This window comes from Gallinula chloropus, assembly GCF_964237585.1.
Source record: "Gallinula chloropus genome assembly, chromosome: 3".
NCBI classification, from domain to species: domain Eukaryota; kingdom Metazoa; phylum Chordata; class Aves; order Gruiformes; family Rallidae; genus Gallinula; species Gallinula chloropus.
Window position 1 is genome coordinate 57,794,059 of NC_140087.1, and position 21,850 is coordinate 57,815,908.

Here is a 21,850-nt window from a genome sequence, read left to right on the forward strand (position 1 = left end):
TAAGTTTTGAAAATTGCTCATTGTGTTCTTGTTTACAATCACCTGAATCTTTCAAAAGTGATCATGAGGTGCTGAGGCTTGATTTAGGCAATCAGCTGCCCTTTCCCTTTCAGTTTTCAAAGCAGTGCTGCAGTTGCTTATACATGAAGTATTCTGTCTACATTCTTTGTTGTGGTGTTTCCCTGACTGTTTTGGTAGTAAGCAGTGTGTGTTTCTTTCCACTATTATTATTGGGAAACGTCATCGTAACTTTTCACAACTTAACAAAGCTGAAATATGGTTATGAATAAAAATTTCCTTTACATGACCTTAAGTCGTCAGTTAAGAGCAGTTGTTTTTTTCTCTGGAATGCTTGAACCAAAAGCTGATGAAAGGGAGCTCTCACCTCCTGTGACTTCAACAAATAAACCTAGAAGTTAACTGCCTGGAGATAATCGTGAATTCTTGACGGAAATGCAAGAAGAGTGGTACCTTTGAAATTGTCTCAGTGTGTTTTATAGCAAATCTCCATTTGGAGAGAAAGTATTTCTGTTGGTCTAAAGTTTACTCACAGTGTTAGTAAGTTTTCTTAGGCTTGCATGTTAGAGATCTTAATTTATTGGCTGGCTGAACCGCAACAATTCAAGTTTCTGTTGTTGGTTCAGCTTGGTATCAGTTGACCACTTTTTACAATAACCTAGGTCTTGGTGACAAGGAGACGAATGTCTATAATTTCTTCCTAGAAAGCCCTTGGAAACACTGGAGAAACAGTTCCTGGCATAGCCTGTGGGCAGCTTTCACAAATAAAAGTCTGTGTACTCTGCCTACCTAGTTCCTGCAGTACTTAAGGCTACAGCTCATTAAGAGCTTGTGTGGAAAACACGGCCCTTACGAAAACACGGGCTCTTATCTTAAATTGCCTGGGTTGAAGAATGTAATACCTAAGACGATATCTAAGAAGACTAGAAGTTTGGGCAACCATCATTTTCACTTTGAAGGAAGTAGATAAGGATTTAGAAATTTAGTAGTGCGTAAATAACCTGGAATTAAACTCGATCTGTTTCTATCCATGGCTGTGTTCAGACATTTTCTGGACTACATTCATGTGATGATTGTAGCTGTAAAACTACTGGCAAATTGATGATACTTTTGTAGTTTTTCTACTTGTCAGGTAAATACTGAGGTGCCATATAAACACTCAGATTATTCTGGGGTTTTTTGGGGGTTTCTTAATTTCAGATTAAAGACCAAAGTATTTTCCACAGTGAAATAATTTTAAGAATTAAATGCTTTGGGTATTTTACTTGCAGTGTGTTTTCTTGAAAGAATAACCTAAAACAAGCAAATCCATAAGTGAACAAAGGTAACTTTAGGTACAACAAATTATTGTTCATATTTCAGGAAACCTTACTCTTACATTAATGAATAGGTACTGTTCTGCAAATTTGTCCCTAATATGGAAGTCTAAGTTCTGCTAATTATGTGGAAGTGTGAGTGTATTTTTTTAAATGCTATTTTTGGACCTCTCTTTCTTGGAAACCTGTAATGTTGCATTTAAAAGTTGGTAAATTTAATATTTCAGGACAGAATTTGTAGAGGGGTAAATGAAATAGTAGATAACCATGATGAACTTTTTTTTTCCCTTCAAATAGACTTTTTTGGAGTTATTTCACTTACTCTAGACAGTAGAGTGCAGTTTAATTATTTAGATTTAACTTACTCTAATTAGAGCTGAATATGCCTCTACAAACTTTTCTCTGTGATCCCCATCCATGTTTTCCCCTTACATAATTCCTTGTTCTCAGTTCTCACCTTAGAACTGATACCATGGTTTGAGCTGCATGCTAACATGGTGGAGGAAAGAGAAGACATCTTTCTCATACAACTGAGTGTGTCTATATAGAGTGAGACAGAAATCCTACTACAATTTGCTCTTTGCGCTGCATTTGTTAGGAGGTTGTGGTATAACTAGCTCAAGGTTTTAAAGGATACCGTTACAAGTGTAATTCCTGCCTCCTGGTGCCCTCTTCATCCAAACTCTTTCTGTGATGGGTACTTGGTTCAGCTGACAAGATCAGAGGCTTCTTCTGCAGGCCCTTCCCTTCCTCACTGTTGAGCCTGTCCTCCTCTTGTTCCAGTTCTGCTTTCACACCTGCCGTTCCCCATTCCCTGTCAGAACGTTTTGTGAAGGCAATGGAAGTGAATGCCTTTCAGCTGAGGACAAAATTGGGATGCTGTGATACCATCTATAGGATTGCAGGACCTGTAGTGTTAATGAGCAGAGACATAATTAGTAATGCACGAGTCACTGTGACAGCGTGCAGTAAACATGGAAATACATTATCTTTTCCTTGTAAATCCTTTTTCTAATGCCTGCAGGTATTAATTAATAAAACGGACATATTTTTATGTACAGGTGTGATTTTTCAAATTAATTCTACTCATCATTTGTTCCTGTGACCTTGATATAAAAGGTAATCCTTACTTGATTTGTTAAATTGAGCAATATAAGGTCTGTTGAGGGGGCGTAATAAGAAAGGGAGAAAAATAAGCACACAGGAAACAGCTGCAGTCATTTTTTTTTTTTTTTAAAAAAAAGGAATTAATATATTTTTATTTACAGCTAGTGTGCTGTTGTTTGTAGCCAGGGTAATAAATTAGATACTTTGATGTGTGCAGAGGAGTACGGAATCTTTGTGCCTTGTGAGAGTTGGTCATAAATCCTGTCAGTTAGTGGGGTTGTTGAGGGTCTAAGCGTTAAAGCTGGAAGGCAGTCCTGGAAATGCATTGAATCTGCGGTTACACAAAGTTAAACCTTTTCAGATTTATTGGCTTTTTGTTCTTGATCATGGACTGTTTGAAGTAAACATGTTTACATCCAGTACCTCGTGCACCTAGATAAACAGTACTGAGTTCAACGTGGAATACTACTTCAACAGTTGTTAACAGCCCTCAGGATTTTATAGAAGTGTATCACATGAGGATTTTGCAAGTTTGATTGCTTGTTGCTGCCTTGAGATATAATAAGATTACGTTGGCATACTGCATGTTTTTACATATGACAAGATTTTAGATATTTCTTAGATTTTTAAAGTTTATACATGAACTGCATGGAAAGGAAGTGTCATGTACTGGGCGGGGGGGGGGGAAAGTTGTGTCCGTTATTTCAAGGAAGATGAAACAGTTTTAAATACAGGTTTGCACACACATGCATGCTGCCCTAACAGATGCAAGACTCCATTGCTGGTCCTTGCCTGCAGAGAGTATGAGAAGAGGCTGCCTGCCACACGTTTTAGTCCTGTTGATGGCAGGTGAAGCTCAGTGTCTGGATGGTGAAATGGCCAAGGTTGGAGGTCTTGTTCCTTTCTGGCAAAGTCCCGTAAAGTCCACTGCCACCACATAAGTGGAACTAATCTGAGGGATGCCAGTGTTTTAAACTGCTGCAGGAGGAGTCACCAGGATAGTTTAATAGCCTTAAAATATTTCTCTCCTTAAGCTGATAGATCCTGCTGCAGGTATAAACTGAGTTACAGTGACTGCCACAGTTGTGTAATGATTTTTCTTGATAATGCTGGTGAGATTGTTTCCCATGCTTGTTGCTAAATCCTAGCTAAAATAAATATTTAAGAATACAGGGAGTAGGCTCAGTGTTAAGGTGTGTAGTTGGTCTCGGAAGCTGGTATAACAATAAACAAAACATTGCTACATTGGGTTAGGTCGTTGTTTTGTGTTACTCAGTTTTATTTGTATTCACTCTTCCTCTCAGTCTCTGAGAGTTCATCCTGTTTAGCTTTTATTTACAGGTAAGAGATTATATCTAAGTAGGATCCAGTAAAAATCAAACCTGCCTGTTCTGCATCTAAGGTGCCGGTACAGGTTATGGGAAAAGTAGTGTGTATTTTGACATTCTTCTGGCAAACTTCTTGCATGAGTCAGGAATGAAGCCAAGTGCCTTCAAAACAAGAGATGTACACATAAGTGCCTTCAGGGTATGTAGAAGTTCAGGAATAGGTCACTGGTGGTGACTTGGCATGATACCTTGTGTTTGTATGTGTAATGTACAGTAAAGTGGCATGTTGGTGGTTGGGTCGCCCTTTGGGTGAGTGGTAGTTGTGGGTTTGCCTTTCCCTCTGGCATGGAAAGCTGCACAACTGGGTCCCCCATGTCCTGGGACAGTTCTCCACCCACTGGGCATCTGTGTGCTGTATGTTGGCTCAGGGAGAGGAGGAGGCTATTGCCTCCTGATTTGGGATCCTCAGAGTGCAAAACAGAACCTGATTTGAGGGTCCCAACATCAGTTTTTAGAAGATAACAAAGTCTGAAGTCAAGTTATCTAAAATTTTTTCTCAGCTTCATCTTTTTTATTTCTAGGAAAAGAACCCCACAGAATCCACTCTTAATTTATTGCATCATGTTCATGGAGCAAACCCCCTCTGAAGTGCTGGAAAGTACCCTTGCACAAGTTAGAGGAAACCCTGGCATCTTCCCCACTTTCCACTCTTCCTTCTCAAGAAATGTCAGATTCCCTGGGAAATTATAATTTGTAAAAGGTCACAAAACCGATAAAGAACATTTTTGAGTTACAGCTAATTAAAACCTAGATATTCATTACAGTATATATCAGTGTTGTTTGTGCTCGGGAAGATCTATATGTGAGAATCTCTTGGTTAAGAAAACATGGTTTGGCACAAATGCGGGAGTAGGTGAAGACAAATTACTTCTCAGGTTTACGTCTGCTGTGCAGTAGAATCAAAGTTGTTTTGTTTAAAAATATAGCAGCTTTTTATTAAGAGCTGAGCTGATGTTCATAGTGTACCCTGTCAATACAAAATTAAAGCTTTTCCACATGGAGAAGCCTCCAGTGTGACTGCTCTGTTTTCACCTCCTGTTGTGAAGGACAGCCAGTTTTTGGAAAGGAAATGCAAACATGATCTTCTTAAAAATTGATCCCTACCAGGGAAGACATGGGGAGGTTGAGGGCAGAACATGCTGCCATACTGTGAGGGTGAGAACTCCCCCAAAAAGTTGTCGTTCAGGGGTAGCGTAGCTCTCCTCTTCCTCGACCTGAGAGCTGTGTGTTTCAGGCATACTGTGACCTAACACGAAATGTCAGAACTGTTACGTTGCTTCGGGTGTGTCTGTTGTTTTCAAAGCCCTGTTCATTCAGTTGCTGGTTCAAGATGGAAACTGTTTTCTGTTTTCTTTGATGTGAGCTAAGGTAAACAACTACTTTGAGTATTGATTTAGATTTGATAGAGGTATTTGAAACCTTACAATGCCTTTTAATTTCAATTTTTTTTTTTTTTTTTAATACATAGACATGACCGTGCAGGGCTTGTTTGGGAAAGCTCAAACTGGGTTTGTGGATTTTGGCAGGGGATAATCTCAACTGCATGTGATTTTTGTGAGATGTAAACATGTAAGAAGCAATAGAGGAAAAAGGTGAGGGTGTGGGAGGAGGGAAGGCCATCTCTTTGGGTCATTACAGTCACGTGGAAAGTATTGGACCGTAACTTCTGCCATGCCACATTGTTAATCACCTAAGTCACTTGGCCATTCATTTCTAAACCCTGTGGTAAGGAGTTTCTGAGTTGTGCAAGGCTGGGTTACAAAAATGATCACATACAAGAATTATTGGGATTAAAAGACTTAGGCTAATCTCTTTTTAGTTGATAAAAGATGTTAATTCTCTTCAACTTCATACATGCTACTGAATTACTGCACGGCTAGTTAATGTGTTAACATAGCTGAATAGTATTTCTATGTATATTCATAAATTCACAGCCAGTTAAAACCTTGCTAACATGAAATGATAAAAGGTTCTTTTTTGCCTGTGCTTTATAAGCAGTCTTGAATCTTACTGGTTAAATTTTAGTAAATAGAAAGTATTTATTTTTGAGATATTAGTTATAAAGAACAGAAGAATCTTTTTCAATGTGCCTTTTACTTCCTGCCTTTAGGTATGTTCTAAAAACCAGCATCTGATTAAGGACATGGACTTTTTAATAGTTTTAAGCCAAACTCCTAATGCATCTGAATGATTGCTGTATACTAAGAAACATAAACATCAAGAAAGATGGAACAGGGTCGTATACTTATGCACTTCACAGCATAATTACTTCTTCCCCCCCCCCCCCCCCTTTTTTTTAACTTTATGTAAACGCAGGGACTTCTGAAGAAAAAAAGTCTCCAACATGGTCCCCTGTGACTTGTGTTTCTGGGCAAATACTCTCTTGCTACTGAGAGGCTGTATGTTTGATCTGTGAGAAATGTGGTTTAGTTTTCATTGCATTATCCTTTGTTTTGTTCCAGCCATAGCAGTGGATTGCAACTGGATGACACAAACAAATAAATGTGTTTCTCCCTTTCTCGAGGTGTGGGCACTCTCCTGTGTACCGCTCACGCGAGATGTCAGGTCGGGCCCTTGTTCCGTTTGTTATGGTCAGTGAAGTACCACCTACAGTGCTGTCCTTACTGGAGGGGCTTCCAGATTCCAACAGTCCTTGCATACGACAGAATAATATTCATGGAACTCTTCTGCAAGTAAGTTTTTGGGGTTGTCTGTTGGGTTTTTGTTGTTTTGTGGCGTTTGTGGTGGTGGTGTTTTGTTGGTTTTGGTTTTTGTTTTTTTTTTTTTACTGTGGGGTTTTTGTTGGGTTTTTTTGGCCCTGCTTCACAGGCAGATAACACACAGTAAGTTGTGTTGAACGTTCACACATTGTCAAAACATGTAAGATGACTGCTTTTGAGTTGATTCTCTCAGATGATAAATGTGGGATGCACATTTCAACCATCATTAGAAGATTGTAAGCTGTAAATATCAATGCTTAAATTTCATTTAATGTTTCATCTTTGGGAATTCGAGTGCTTTGAGAGCAAGTATCTTTATCTAAACATATCTACAGAGAGATCTTTCTGACTTGCCCAAAATCACAGAGCAAATCTAAGGCAAAGCTGAACTCCAGGCACCAATGGTATTGTAGATACTGAGATGTGCTACTTGTCTACATATTTATATACTACTTCATTTGCTTTTCCTGCTACACCAGCAGCTTCCTGACAGTTTGCTGTACACGTTGTGATAAGCGTTACACTGTATTCTTCTGAAAACATTGTGGAGAACAGCTTGCTGTGGGTTTGGAATCAGAAATTTCTTCATACCCATATACCATCCCCTTAGTTTATGGCAGTCGGTTCACTGTGTTTGATTTTTAAGCTATGATGGTAATAAGTCACCCATTTTTATTGCCTGTTTTTCATGAACAGAATTCCAACAAAGCCATATTGTTCACGATCAACTCTGTTTGTCTGCCTTAATTGGCAAGCTAGCTGGGTACACGTTCCCATTGTAATCTGTGTGGTGATGTGTGTGTAGTTTTGGTTTGGTTTTTTAGTGTATGATTTCCAGCTTATTATTTCCTTGCAGGAAACCTAGGACAGGGAAAAGAATCAAGTCCCTCTAGAGCTGTTAATTTCAACTTTACGTGTAAAGGGTTTCAGCCAATTAAGTGTGGATTTGGCTGCCAATCAGTTACAGTGAAGGTTGTACCAGGATGTGGGGTGATCGTTTTCAGTCTTTCTGCTCTGAACGGCAGTCACCCCGAGAGCTGCTGCATCTGCTTAGGAAGGAGGGGACTGCCATCATCAAATTAAACTGTGCAGCCCTGGCGTCCTACAGCACTGGTGTCCCTCCTGAAGTGTTAGGAAAAGAGGGTTATTCCAGTAGAGAGAATTAAGTGCTTTCTCAGTCTCCACAATGATTATAACCCTGGTCATGAGGGCCTGGACTGGCTGTACTGTATAAAGCCACAGCCTTATTCTTAGTGATGTGGAAAAAAAAGTCATGGAGGGTTGGTTCTGAAAGAGCCCAAATTATTTGTTTATTATTCCAGTATTACTAACAAGATCTTATACATAAGTCTGGGGGGGTTTCTTTGCCATAATAGGAGGTATTCCCAGAGCATTAATGTGATTTGTTTGTTGGTTTGGTTTGGTTTGGTCGGTTTTGAGTGGCTACTAGGTAGCTGTGTGGAGACCAGTGCTGTAGGAGTATGATATTCTTTGGCAGAGATAATTATGAACCTAACAGTTCAGTGACGTTTGGTGTCTCATTTGTCTTGGGCTTTGCTTTTATGACTTGTGACTCAAGGTTGTGTGAAGTCTTCACTTAAGCAAATTTAGTTTGTGACTGAAAGTCTTAGCGATCTGTTGCTAGTTAAAAATAACAAAACATTCAGAAAAAATACTGTAGGGTGATAAAGATGTTCAAAATGGTGGGAGGGAATGGTGTTTGATGTGCTACCTCTAAAACACTAATGTCAGGTGGTTCAGCAGATAGTTAGATACATCTGCAGTACTAAGAGCAAAGGACTAAGAGTTTCAGGGCTTGCTGGATGCAAAGGTTTCAGTTTCCTTTTCACCAGTGTAAAATGGGGCTTGCAAAGTGTCTGCTAAAGCTCATTGAACTGTGGAAAAGTGTTGTGGGACTGTTTGTTAAAGCAGGTTCTCTGAAGGCTGTCTTGAAGAGACAGTGATCTGGCAGTGCTCAAAACTATTGCACTGCATTTCCATGACGCGGTAGAGAATTTTATCTTCCTCTTTGGTGTCAAACCAAAATGCCTTGCTAAAGAGTATGTACAAAACTCAATAAAACTCTAGATTATTTTTTTCCCACCAGCCATTACAAGGTTGATGTCTTACGAAAATAGAACTCAGTAGTGCAATTTTTTTTGTGCAGTCACATTAGTCAGAAGCTGACAACATTCATTGCCTGATTTTTATTTTGCTGTTCATATGCTGTCAAGTCATGAACAGGGAAGTTGGAATTATTCAGACTTTAAGCTTATGTGGTAGTGCCAAATGTAATGAATCTTGAAGGTGAATATCAGTTACGTTTCAGAGTTATGTAATCACTTCATCTGTTGCAAGCCAAATGTTAATTTATAGAAAGATCATTCAGAAAGACTTCAGCATGGCATGCTTGTCCAAACATGGCCCGGTTTTTAAAATGCTGAGATTGACAAGAGTCTGTTTTGACAGTGGGTGCAAATATATTGTGTATTAACTTCAGGCCTTTGCATTATGTAAAAGCATGACGTTTCCTTCCTAGTGTGATAACTGTGGCTCAGTTTACACAGGAATATGAACATGCACGAGGATAAAATAATCCAATGCTTTACATGTTTTACAGAATAATTCTTTTCAAGAATTACCTAGGAGAAATACTGCTGTTCTGTAACTCATACGGAACTAATGTCTTCAAGGAGGAGTTCTGCATCATAAATAAATGCATTGACTTGAATAAGACAAAGAGAAATCTGTTCTAGGCTTAGTATTTCCTTTATGAGTGCAGCTTCTGCTTCACTCTCTAATCCAAACTGGCACGAGGGTAATCGAGTTTGTAATCCACAAAAAAAAAAAGGGTAGAAATCCCCTGGCCTTCTTGGATGATGAAATATTTTGACTTTTTTGTTTTAAGGTGTAGGTTTTTCACTTGATCAGCTGAAAGGAAGAGCTAATCCAATGCTTTGTGAGAGATTCCTGAAGTGTATTAAAATTTATAACTAGGGAAACCTTTATGTTTGTGAAACTGACCTCTGGCAGTTGCCAAGGAACTTGCGATATTTGGAAAGGTTGTTGAGGTATCCTTATCGGAGGATAACATGGTTTTTTTGACCTTCTGTCTCGTTAGGGTTGGCACCTATGCAGTACGTATTTCATCTTTTCAGAATAATTGAGAAATTCAGAATTAAGCTGTAATTAGTTCAGAAATGTTCAATAACCTGTACTCATGATTGGTAATTTCAGTGTACTGGTTTGACTCAGCAGTATGTGTAAGCCATGCAGGTAGACTCATGGTCTGCTTTCTCTCTTTGTATTTGCCTTGATGTAGAAATGTCTGGTCTGTCAGTATCTGGGTCTCTTAAGACTCCTGTAGATACCCAAGAGTGGGTTTTAAGTCCTGATGTTTCTGAAAGCTTCCAGTAATTCTACACGGATGCAATAAGCCTGAATGCCTTAAGCAGAACACTTCTTACAGTTAATCAAAGACCTCCAAACACTAGTAAAGCACAAGGTTTGAATTCAGAGAGAGAGATCACAGGGAAAGTTAAAAAAAAAAGACATGGTAGTTCTTCAAAGAAACTTTAACTCCAGAAGCATGTATTTACCTAACAGAGAATGGGTAGAAAGTATAATAACAGATCAGCTTGGACAAATTAGAGTTCTTTACTGAATGTAAAACAAGAAGAAACATACTGAAGCATGTGTGTGCAGAGAAGAAATTGGAAAAGCCAGGGCAAAAATTGGCTGTAGCCTTCAAGAGATTTCTACAGAAATACTTAGTCTTGGAAAACAGAAGCTATTGCTAGATGATGCCTGAAAGGTGTACTTTTCTCCATTAGCTTATTAACACGGTCAAATAAGAGCTTAAATATTGGAAACTACTTTCTAACATGAAGGATGTGATAATGTTCAGCACTTACAAATGGATTAGGTGGGTCTGCTCTCATGTTTATAAGATTTTTGCCTGCGCCTGGGAGATGAACGGGTGATCACTCGAGAAAACTGACAGTCTCCCCTTTCTTTTTTAATGATTCTTTTATCCTGCCAGCCATTGGGACATCTTCATAAAGCTATTTCCATCACCCTGCACCCGGTTAATTCTTGTTTGCATGATTTGTGGATATAACTTTAATAGCTTTTCTTGTTGTAGATGGTCTCTAAACCACCAACATTTTGATGTAAATTACTCAAAGTACTGTTTAAGACTTGTTATCACAAATGAAGGGTTAAATATTACAAACAGGAGTTTTACTTGGATTGGAAATAGCTGATTGAAACTTTGAACAGCTCCTGTATACAATTTAGCTAATGTGTTGTGTACGCTTACACTTGATACTGAACAGAGTCCAAGAAGGCAAGCTTCTGGACATATAGGGAAAGAAAGCTTGAGCCTATGTTGTTCCTAACCATGGGCCTTTACTAGTAAAGGCTGAGATGATGACGGCATTCAGTACCTCAGCCTTGCCACAGCCAGATTCATCTCCAGGTGGCCCTTGGCTCCATGACTGTGTTTCTGCATGCTTGGACAGTGTCACTGTGTTCTTCCAGGTGACCTGTCCCTGCTTCCATCTTCTGTATACTCCCTTCCTGTGTTTGAGTGCTTTAAGGTAAATAGGATTGACAGGGACCCTAAACATGATTTGACCAGAAAACAAGGGAGCACCTTTAACTCATCTGGTTGTAGATTATTTATAATTGTTAAAAACCTCCTAAATGCAAGAACTGCCAGATTGGTTTGCCAAGGAAAGCAGATGTTAGACTTCAGGTTTTGTTTTATCCTGTGAGAATCAGTCAGCGTGATTGATACAGGATTTCAAAGGCTGTATGATGTGTGTAGACCTACAATCGAACTGGTTTTAGTACAGTAAAATAGCAGCAGTCTGACTGGAGCTTTCAGCCATGGTTCTGCACTCACTAGTTTCCAGAACAATCTCTGGCATTTGTGCACTGAAAAAAATCTGTATATACCCTTACATACTGTTCATATTGAGAACAATTCATTGGACAGCTGCAATTAATCATACACGCAATGTAATTGCTATTAAGGTTTATTTCTTTTTGAGATGAAAGCATCTGCACATCCACTGGCTCACTATCTTGTACCTTATCAGTTTGATCTTACTCACGGTCACTTTGGCAAGCTTACAGTTACGCATTTTTAGAGCATGCAGGATCAGATAAATGAAGGTTATTAAAAGGGGCACTGTGTTTTCATTAAACTTCTCTGTGCCTTGTGTTGGATGCTTCTGAAGGGTTGAAAGCACTAACCTATTTCCTAAAGGTCTTGCGTAGTTTTGTAACTAAATGCTGACAGTGTCTGGCTTGAGATTGGCATATGGAACAGTACAAAAAAAATTTTGCTTCCCCTATTTTCCCATTTACTATGCAGTCCCTTGTTTTGGAGAGCATTGTGCATTCCCTTTGGCATCTTCTGAGCACAGATTAGGAGGAAGGAGGATTTGGTGTCTTCTCCCTCATCATTTGCTGCTTGTATATGAAGAGACTTGAACATGACTGTTTCAGTGTGCTTGCTGTTGCCGTTCGCTGCCTCCATCAGGAGATGGATTGTACTGTCCAAGATGCAGCTTTTTGTACAAGTTGCCTGTTGGTTCTACGGCTGCAGGTATTGTTGAGGAAAATGTTCTGGCTGGAACCTGCTCTGTTGATGGAGATTATTTACATTTTTGATGGCACTTTGTACAAGCAATCCAACAACTGTGTAGAATACAAACCTCGCTGGCCTTGAAGGTGGATCCTTCCTCTCATGATCAGTTTTGGTCGCTGCTGTAACTCAGTCACAGACATTCTGCTGTGGTTTCTAGGAAGATTTCTCTCCATTCTCCCTCCTTATCTGAGGTCTGGCTGGTAGCTTCTCTTCCCCTCTCTGCAGTCTTCCCACTTTGTCACTCCTACTGATTTATCCTGAAGTTTGTTCCCTGAGCATATGCCAGTGTTTTGTATCACAAGAGAAAAACAGTATCTCCTTCTGTCTGGGGGGTGCACATGACCTGTTCTTAACAAAATACAAAGTATAACTGGCAAGAGACAGATGAAACAGAGAGACTTAGTTATGCTTTGGTTCAGGGTTAAAACTTCATGAAGATAAAATTGGAAATTCACTTACTTATTCTCATTTCCACTGTGATCAACCAGCAGTCAGTTACTCCTCACAAATTGTTATTCTTAATATGCAGATCTTCTCCACACTTAGAATTTTCCCACAAAATTCTGTAATACCAATTATCTAACTTGGTACAGTGGGCTGGTTCAAATAAGTGGGTTTATTTGGTGTGTTAATGTTCACTATTTCAGACTGTTCTGATTGGCACATGAATACAAAGTCTTATCATAGAATCATAGTATGGTCTGGGTTGGAAGGGACCCCAAGGATCATAGAGTTCAACCCCCTCACCCCACCGCCCCCCACCTCCCGGCCACCACCACAGGCAGTGCCACCAACCTCCAGGCCTGGATCTACACAAGGTTATCCAGGGCCCCATCCAGCCTGGCCTTGAACACTTCCAGGGACGGGGCATCTGCCACCTCTCTGGGCAAAGGAAGGTTGTGCCTTGTGTAGGGAAGGTTGGTTGGAGTTTTTGAGCTTTTTTTGTTTTGCTTTTGAAACCAGTAGCACTGTTGCATCTCAAATCTAAAAAGCAGACTGAGTCACATCAGCTTAGTCAGTTGCATGTGACAAAAATTAGACTTAATAGGAGATGGAGAGCTTCATAACTCTTTAATTAATGTTGATTTTAAAGATTCTTGTCCCAGCGAAGTCAGTGGGAAATATAAATTAGTAGTTGTTATTTTTCAGGGAGTAACAGCATCCTTTAGAATTAGGTTCATCATTCTGAAAAACAATGAAAGAACTTGCACTCTTTGTATTAAAAAAAGAAGAACATGATTAAAACCCTGCATGGCAGATTTTTCTACTACTTGTATAAGACTTTTCTGAAAGTGATTTATTGTGTCTGGGTTTTTTTCTTTGTGGAGTGTATTGAACATGGCAAGATTTGTGTGATGCTAGAACTTCAAATTATCTGTATCGACTCTTGGGGTGTGCTGATGTTTTAAATATTAATGGTGAGATGGAAGAAGTGATGTAAAGATAGAATAATTGATTTAGGGGATGGCTGGAGGCTTCAGCTTTAAAGCAGAAAGAAAGCAGGACGAGAAGGTACTAAAGAATCGCCACACTGGGTTGTGAAAAGATGTGTGTGAGCCAGTGGGCTGCTTCCAGGAAGGACTGATAAGACAAGCCTGGGAAATAGAGGAAGGGAGACAAAGCAGCTGGAGAAACATCTGCATGTGCTGTCTTAGCTTAAAGCACTCTTGAGCCAGAGTGTGGACATGACTTTGTTGAAGATAAAAAGGAAGGACATAGTTGTACTGATGAAAAGAAGCAGTTTATGGTGAAAACATCTATATGTTGGGTAATTTAATTATCAAGATTAGTTGTATTGAGACAGATTGCTGTTGATGAAGGTAATGAGTGGGGTGTGCCTTTTTTCTTCCTTTGAGTGGAGGAGTATTTTAGCTTCATTTGCTGCAAAGGAAGGGCAAGCTTCAGGTATTTGTGATTACAATCGCTCCTGTGTTTTATGAGTTTAATGCCTGGACACTTACTCAGAGGAGTAAAGACAATTTAAATAAATATGAGCATCTGCAAATAAACCAGAGAAGAATGATGCATGAAGAAGAGCTAGCAATCACGGGACCTTCTTTATTACAGGACTGAATAAGTAATAAAAACCTACAGACTCCAGTGGGTAGGGTGTGAGAATATGACAACAGGAGGCCAATTAGGCAAATATATTTTGAAGGTCATTCTTGGGTGTTGTTCCTTGTGTCTGAGTGAAAGAAGTGTTTTACTTGTTAGCTTGACCTAAAACTCCTTCATGTGAGTTGCCAGCAGGGGTGTCAGTGACCATATTTCTATCCTGTTTGTCTTGAAGACAAAGGATCTCTGGGGTCTGAGGGAATGAATGGGGAAGTAGCATATTGTTTGTTTGGCTTTATTCAGTAGCACAGAAACATCGACTATGGTGAATTATGTTTTATTTGTCTTGGCAGTCAAGTTTGCAGTGTAGCAGTTCAATGTTGGCTTATAAAAATTCAATATAGTAAACAAAGGTTACATTATCTACAGATCAAAGAAATAAACCTGCTGCAATTAAATGTTTTCCAGTGAAACTTCCTTCCATCTGTTTCTTTTCTAAGCTCAGTTTTTAGTGCTCAAGATAAATCTAACTTTTAAGATTGTTATAAGGAGAAAAGAAATATTGATGTCAGGTTGCGAATGTACTTGCTTACATGTAGCTGGCAATAAGAGAACAGTTGTCTTATGTCTTCATGTTGCAAATTTGTACTGTTACACAGGGGTGCCCTGATAGAAAGAGGCAGTAAGCATTTGAGAACAAGATTTGTATTTATGAATGCAACAAAAATGCAACTCAGTTCCAGGAATAGGAGCAGACAGTCTCTGAGAGAAAATCACAGATGAGATTTTGCCAGAGATTTTCTTCCAGTTGCTTTTTTTTTAAACACCCCAAAAAAACCCTTCACAAAAAAACCCTGTCGTGGTACTGCTGATTGACTGGACAGATCTGCTAGTTGGACATTGCTTTGAACTTACTTTAATTAGCAGTGCTCCCAAATACTCTGTGTCTGACTTCCTAAGTTAGGTCACTAGCTTTCAAAAGGACATAGATTTAGACATATCTTACAGCTCTCTTAGGTCTTTTTGTTCCATTTCTGCATCATTCCTGCCTGCAGCAGCGGAGGATACGCAGAGATGTGGTTGCTGTGAGCCTCGTGAGCACATCCGTGATTATTAAATAATATTTATTATTGTGATATATTGAATACATTTAGAAGTTATTTTAGTACAGAATAAACCGTATTCATCACTTGGTGAAAACAAGGCTGGTGGTGGTTTTAATTGAGAGATAACTATAATGAGGGGTCTTCTGGGTTGTGCTGGGGACAGTGTGACAGTTGCCCCCTCTCTAAAGTGGAACGGGTGACTCGATGGCTGCGCTGCCTCCCCCTGCCCCACAGCCCAGGTTTTGGTGCTTACTGCCGTGGGTATGGTGAGTGTTTGCTACACAAATGGCTTGGCCTCCCTGATCCAGTGCACCTCATACCAGTCTGTAATGAGTAAAAAGCTCCTGCAACTCACGTTGCCAGCAGAGATGGTGGGGTGGTTGTGTGTGCGGCCATGGGAGGTTCACTTACAGCCACAAAGCGTTACTGGTGCTGAGCTACCTACTCCAGTTATGTCTTGGACAAGTGGCGAGTGACTGAAAACACCGTATGCTAATGTGGCTGTGTAGAACAGCCCTCATCAGGTGTTAGGATTAAACTAAGGAAGGAGAAATCCTCCCACAGGTACAGTTTTTACCGTAGATAGATTAGTTTCTTCTTAGATGATGGAGATGTTGGGATCAAATAGTGTTGACACAATGTTCTACTTTTTACTACTTAAATCTTCTTGAAGAGAGCTCAACTATTTTAGGCAAGGTGGTTGTGATTTAGACCTTCCAGAACAGCAGTTGAACTCTCGTGAATTGTACCTTTTTTTAACGTGTTCAATTCTGTGCCTGTTTCTTGCACCTGTTTTGTGTTATGAATCTTTAGGTATCCCTCAGGATTAGTCAGGAAAGTAATCCTATCGCTCTGTCACAGGCAGAGGATGTTTTTGCAGATGGGAAGGGAAAAGTTGAAACTTGTAGAGTGTACTGAAGATATAATATTCTCCTAGGTGGTGCAGTGGATTAATTCAGTACTCCACACAGTTCATTTTTCATCTCTTAAAAGGTGTTCTCAATCCCACCCGCATAGGATACTTTTCCTCTTCCTTTTGATCTAGAAACCAAGTTTTTAAACCTTTAAGAGCAAAACACACTTCCTGGATATACTGTTGAAGATAACCCATCCATGATAAGCGCTGACTGCTTGAAGTTGTATAAAAAAATATTTATGAACAGTGAGGGCTTTTTACTGTGCTGTGTCTTCCCAAGTTCAGGCTATAGTGAGAAATGTGGGAAGGTGCCTCCTTTGGTCTTTGGAAGCTTTCTGAGCCTGTTTACAAAGCAGAAGAAAACTTTATGTGAAAGGAGGAGAAAGCTGGGAAAATTGTCCTTTAAAGGAATGCTTGCTGGGAGAGGTGAGTGAAAAGGGAGGAATGGTTTTATGTGGGTAACTACTCAGTAGAAACTTACCTGTAATGAAGGTTAGGATGCAAGAATCTCAAATAGTGGAGCAGTGGAAAGGAGGAAGAACCTGGAAGTCTAAGAAAATCAAAAAAGGAAACACAAAACAAGAATAAGATGCTTTTCCAGGATGTGAAAATCAATTAATCATGTGTTCATGAGTCAAATTAGATTTTTTAATGAATGTAGTATACTTTTTCCTTCTTCAACCAGATCTAAAGCATGTTATATGCTCTACTTTTTTTTCCTGTTTATATGTCACAGGAATTAATTATGGTAGGTTTTTTCCCCACTGGTTTTTCTTGGGTTTCTTAATTATTTTAGAAGATCTGCATTTCTGAAGTAGTTACTGTATGGTACTAAAATCTTCTAGAAATGTTTTTCACATGGCTATTTGTTGTTTGTTTTTTTTAACTTGGGCTCTAAATGCCTCTGAATCTGAACTGATAGCATTCCCCGGATACATGTTCCTCTGACTTTGTTCCTCTTACACTGTTTATTTGGGCCAGAAGAAAACGGGGCATGGATATGCAGGCTGAGAAAGCACCAAACAGAAATTTGACTGACATAAAGAAACTACACAGGACAGAAAGTTTGCATGAGTGCAGGACTAACAAGACAAAGCTGTGTTATACTTGTATCTAGTGGTGGAAGGGGGTCTTTTTAAGGGGGTCTTATTGAGGGGGTAAAGATGGAATCTTACTATAAAAAAACCATCTGTATGTTTTGCTTTTAGGTCAGGGGCTATTTGGGCAACAATACTCTATTGAAAGAAAATTTGTTTTCCACTGTCTGTTACAACATGATCCCAGTGCTGGGGCCTTTCTGCTAAAACCTTCAACAAACAATGTGGATTCTGAGTTATTTTGTCAGAAATGTGTCTTCCAGTGGAGCTGCAGGCAGCTCTGGGTCTTGAAGTACCCTGCAGAGTCTTCCATCAGGTCCTGGAAACAGTTTAGGTGTGGTCTGAGTGCAGAAGAGGGCAAGGAGAGTGTGGAGAGGGTGGTAGGGATGGTTCTGAATTTATCACCTGTCAAGGTCCCTCCTTTTCTCTGCTCCCTCCTTCACAAAAGGTGCCAACAATCTCTGAATCATCAGAGTTGCCTTAATGTTTGGGAGAGTGGAAACGTCCCACACTGCTTCAAGCAAGCGAAGAATGAATGAGGCTTCTGAAGGCATGATAAGCTGCAGGTGCTTCTATTCTGTCCTCCCTCATTCCTCCTCAGCCTTGCACCACAGTTCTCTCTCCCTTTTCCCTGGTACCCTCACTGTCAACTCCCTCCCTCCAGCTCTTTTCCTACCTCATTCCAGACTGTGTCCTCTCTGAAAGAGTAGCTGCTGCCCTGCGATGTTGTAGGTTACTGCAGGAAGGTTATTAGCCTGCTGTCAGGAGTGCATGTCAAATGTGACTGTATATTCACTTTTACTCCATCTACTCACATCTGCAGCAAATGTCTCAGTCTGATTTTGGGAGGACACCTCTCCAGACCATAGTAGTTCATTCTGTCCTGTTGTTATTGTGGAAAGTAAGCAACAGTTATTGTTTATTCGCAGATACACACAGTTATTTCCATAGATGCCGAAGGGTCTTTGTGTGAGGATTGGGTGTTGGGAAGGCTTTAAACCCTGGAAATCAGATTTGCCCTTTTCCAGTGCTGATGGTAAGAGTAGAACTTCTGCTTTACTAATAGAAATCACTTAGGAATTCAGTGCTTGCATATTTATGACCAAGATGAAAGGTAATTGAGCATTTAGAGTTCATACTCAGTTGGACTTTAGTTGAAGTTCTGTAGCACCTTTTCTTCCTTTCCACAGTCCAAATGCATGCATTTGTTTAGCTTTATAATACTAAGTTGCTGTTCTTCAAGGAAAAAAATAGTTTAATGTAGGAAAAAGCATCTTAGAACTTCTCTTGTTCCCCACAAATCCCTTCTGTAGCAAAGAAAATGCCAATTACTTACTCATCTCACATTTGTAAATAGCAAGAAATCTTTCATTTTTGTTTCATTGGTGAAGGAGACACCACTGGCAACTAAAACGGGAAACTGTTGAGACACCAATAGTTGTTCAAATAAAATATAAAAGGAGCTGTTCTTGAGTGCATGCTTAGCTTGTTTCTTTTCATTCTAGTTTTTCTGTGTTACTGAATCATTGTGCCATAAATACCAGCTAGAATCTTTGCTCTTTAAAACAGAGTGAATTTTGAGCCCTTAGAGACTCGAGACAAATAAGTTTTAAATCTTATCATCAGCATCTTCTGTGAAACTTACTTCATATTTTTAAAGTTATGTTAATACAAAAGTTATTCATACCACCATGGAAACATACACATGAACTGTGGTGGTCACAATCTTTGTCTCATCTGGTCAATGCTACCCACTTCCAAAAAAGCCTAATGAAGATAGAGAGATGGACATAGACAGACACCCTAGAAGATTTCACATATCTATCTTGTTGCCAAATAATTGTTATTTCCTGATGGAATATCTAATAAAGACCATGTGCTGTAGAGACAGATCCTGTGTTGCAGTGTGAAACTGCACCCCATAGAGAGTCTAGAAGCATTTCAAAAGGACGGGATTTGATGTAATCAATCACCTTGGATAGACTTCATAGGAGACTTGTTGAACCGGCAGGATTTCAAACCTCTGTGATGGTACTAGTTAGTGTTGTATTAAAAATGACCTTAAAAAGAATGAAGAGCATCAAGGGCTTTCAGCATTAGAAATGCCCTTTTTTGTTTTCTGCTGTGAGTCAATCATTTATACTTCTGAAGTATCATAACAAAAACCTATTCCAAAATTTATCAAATGAAAGTAGATTCTATAGATATTAGGATGAGGTAATGCTCTTACAACTGGAGTATTGCTCTTGGATTATTGTACTTTGAGAGACATTTTTAACTGATATTGCAGCATCTCAGGCATCTTCTGTTGTTAAAAGTGAAATAAAGAGGTTTTGAAAGCCCAAAATGAACATTTTATGTTTAACTAGTTTTAAAATACATAAATGAAGGTATTTTGGTACTCTGATCACTGTGGAAGACAAAAGCTGTCCTTGTAGCCTCGTACTGCCTTTGGTAATAAAGGCATAGTGCTGTTTTCCTTGAAAAAATATGAACTGTTGGTAACAGTGGTAGATACATTATTTTGTGGTTCTATTTCCTTCTTTAGTACCTTGTAATCCATAGAGAGTTGTTTCATGTCCTTCCTTTTTCATTTCTCTAGAGGCTGTACTGTACTCCTAGGTAAGTAAAAAGGGTTTTTTTAACTTAATTTGCAGTCTTTCAGACAGATACATTGAATGTAAGCTATTGTCATTTTAATCCAATCCAACAGAAGAAAGACTAGTTCTAACGACACTGGAAGCTATTTTCAATATTGTGCAATGTGGTACTTTGTGAACAAGAATTTCATTTCATGTGAACTTTAATTTGTGAGCTTCCATGATCACATGGTCCAAATAAATGATCTCATCCTAAATATTTCCCAAGTTTATTTGCAGACGTTAAGTTTACTGTGTCCAGCTCTCAGATTAGTACTGCAGGCATTTCTTGGGGGTTTTTAATATCTCAAAAAAATGACAGGCTTTGATATTAACAGTCAGATTTCCTCAGAAAAAGAGGTGTTAATAACCACCACAGCCTCTGACGGTTTTTCCCATCAACTAGTTCTGTTTTGCTGATGCTTTCCCATCAGCCTGTTCCTTCAGAGGAATTTGTGTTCCATCTGAGCGTTATCTCTTAATTCAGTTTTATTTCGGTGGTATTTATAAAAAAGACAATAGAGCAACAGGAAATAAGGCCTAGAAGTTGGGAGTCAGTCTTTTTTTTCATTCAGTCAGTAGATGAATGAGAGTTATAATGACTTTCCCTACATGGGTGATCCCTGGGGTTTTTAAACAACTACTTTGTTGTGTAGAATTACAGTGCCACGGTTAGCCGTGCGTATCCTCAAAACAATTGCGGTGTTGCAGTCACACAGGCACTTTGGAGGTGTCACTGGATGATGGACGATATCATTGAATTACGGTGTCATGTATTGTGGGCAGGTAGTGTTTCTTGTCACATACAGACAACTGAATTCCTAGAGAAGCTTGGTTGGGGTCTTTTTTCTTCAGTTAGCTTGCTTTTATCTGGGAAAGAAGTAGAAAACAGGTTATTTTGGGTGGCATATTATATTTATCCATTTTGTATAGTACTACTAAATCAGAGAACTAAGTGATAAATTTGAGGAAATTTCTTTCTTTAATGGCTTCTAATACAAAACATTCATGCTTGGTATTGTTACTGTATTATACACAGTGCTATCTGTAGGGGATCTCCTCAGATTTTTGTGGTTAAACCGTAATGGCATCGGTAAGCATTTTATTTTGACCTTTTAACCCATTCATCAAAAAGCTTTTACTCCCTTGTTAGCTGTAACTTACTAGGAGAGGGCTCCTTAACAATAAATAAATAAATAAATAGGCATGCTCCCTCTTTGCAGCTGGCTGATGGCATTTAATGCGTTGTAAGGCCAATAAGACTGATAAAAGGCATAGAAGAGGCTTAACAGTACTTGTAGGGGCTGCAGGGTGGGAAGGGGAACTGTGTTTCAAATAAAGTGCCCTTGTTCTCCCAAGTGCCATTAATTTGTGGAGTTGTATGTGATTTAAGTAACTAAGGTACCTCCATGGATTCAGGAACTTCTGATATCATCATCTTACTAATTCATTTTATTGGCCTTTTCACCCGATTGAAATATTTTCAGGGTTTATCTGAAGCAAGCATACTTCAAACAGTTGTATCTGCTTTACTTTAATTTTATTTCTATAATAAATTTTATTGCTTAAAACAAACAAACCAACAAAAAACTCAAAACCCAACCCACTGTGGTATATGGTGATCCCTAAACATGAATAATCAATCCCCAGGAAAATCTGTTGATGACCGAGATCATGGATACTTTTTGGTTAGGATTCAGGACAGGGTGTGGTACATACACCTGTAGGGTTGTAACAGGTTGCAACACTGTGATAATGGAGATACACATAAAGTCTGTGTGAGGAGAAGCCATTCTGTTTGTCAACTTTTTGCAGTTTTATTTATGGCC

General features: G+C 39.2%; 1 protein-coding gene across 1 annotated transcript in view; it reads left to right on the forward strand.

The window, feature by feature from the left end:
• THADA (THADA armadillo repeat containing) overlaps window positions 1-21,850 on the forward strand; it is a gene marked incomplete at its 5' end in the record, with an annotated part of 160,269 nt that overhangs the window by 64,207 nt on the left and 74,212 nt on the right. The window contains one exon of the mRNA XM_084260975.1: window positions 6,354-6,522. Within this exon, the coding sequence (XP_084117101.1) occupies window positions 6,354-6,522 (169 nt within the window). The remainder of the gene's footprint in view (window positions 1-6,353; window positions 6,523-21,850) is intronic.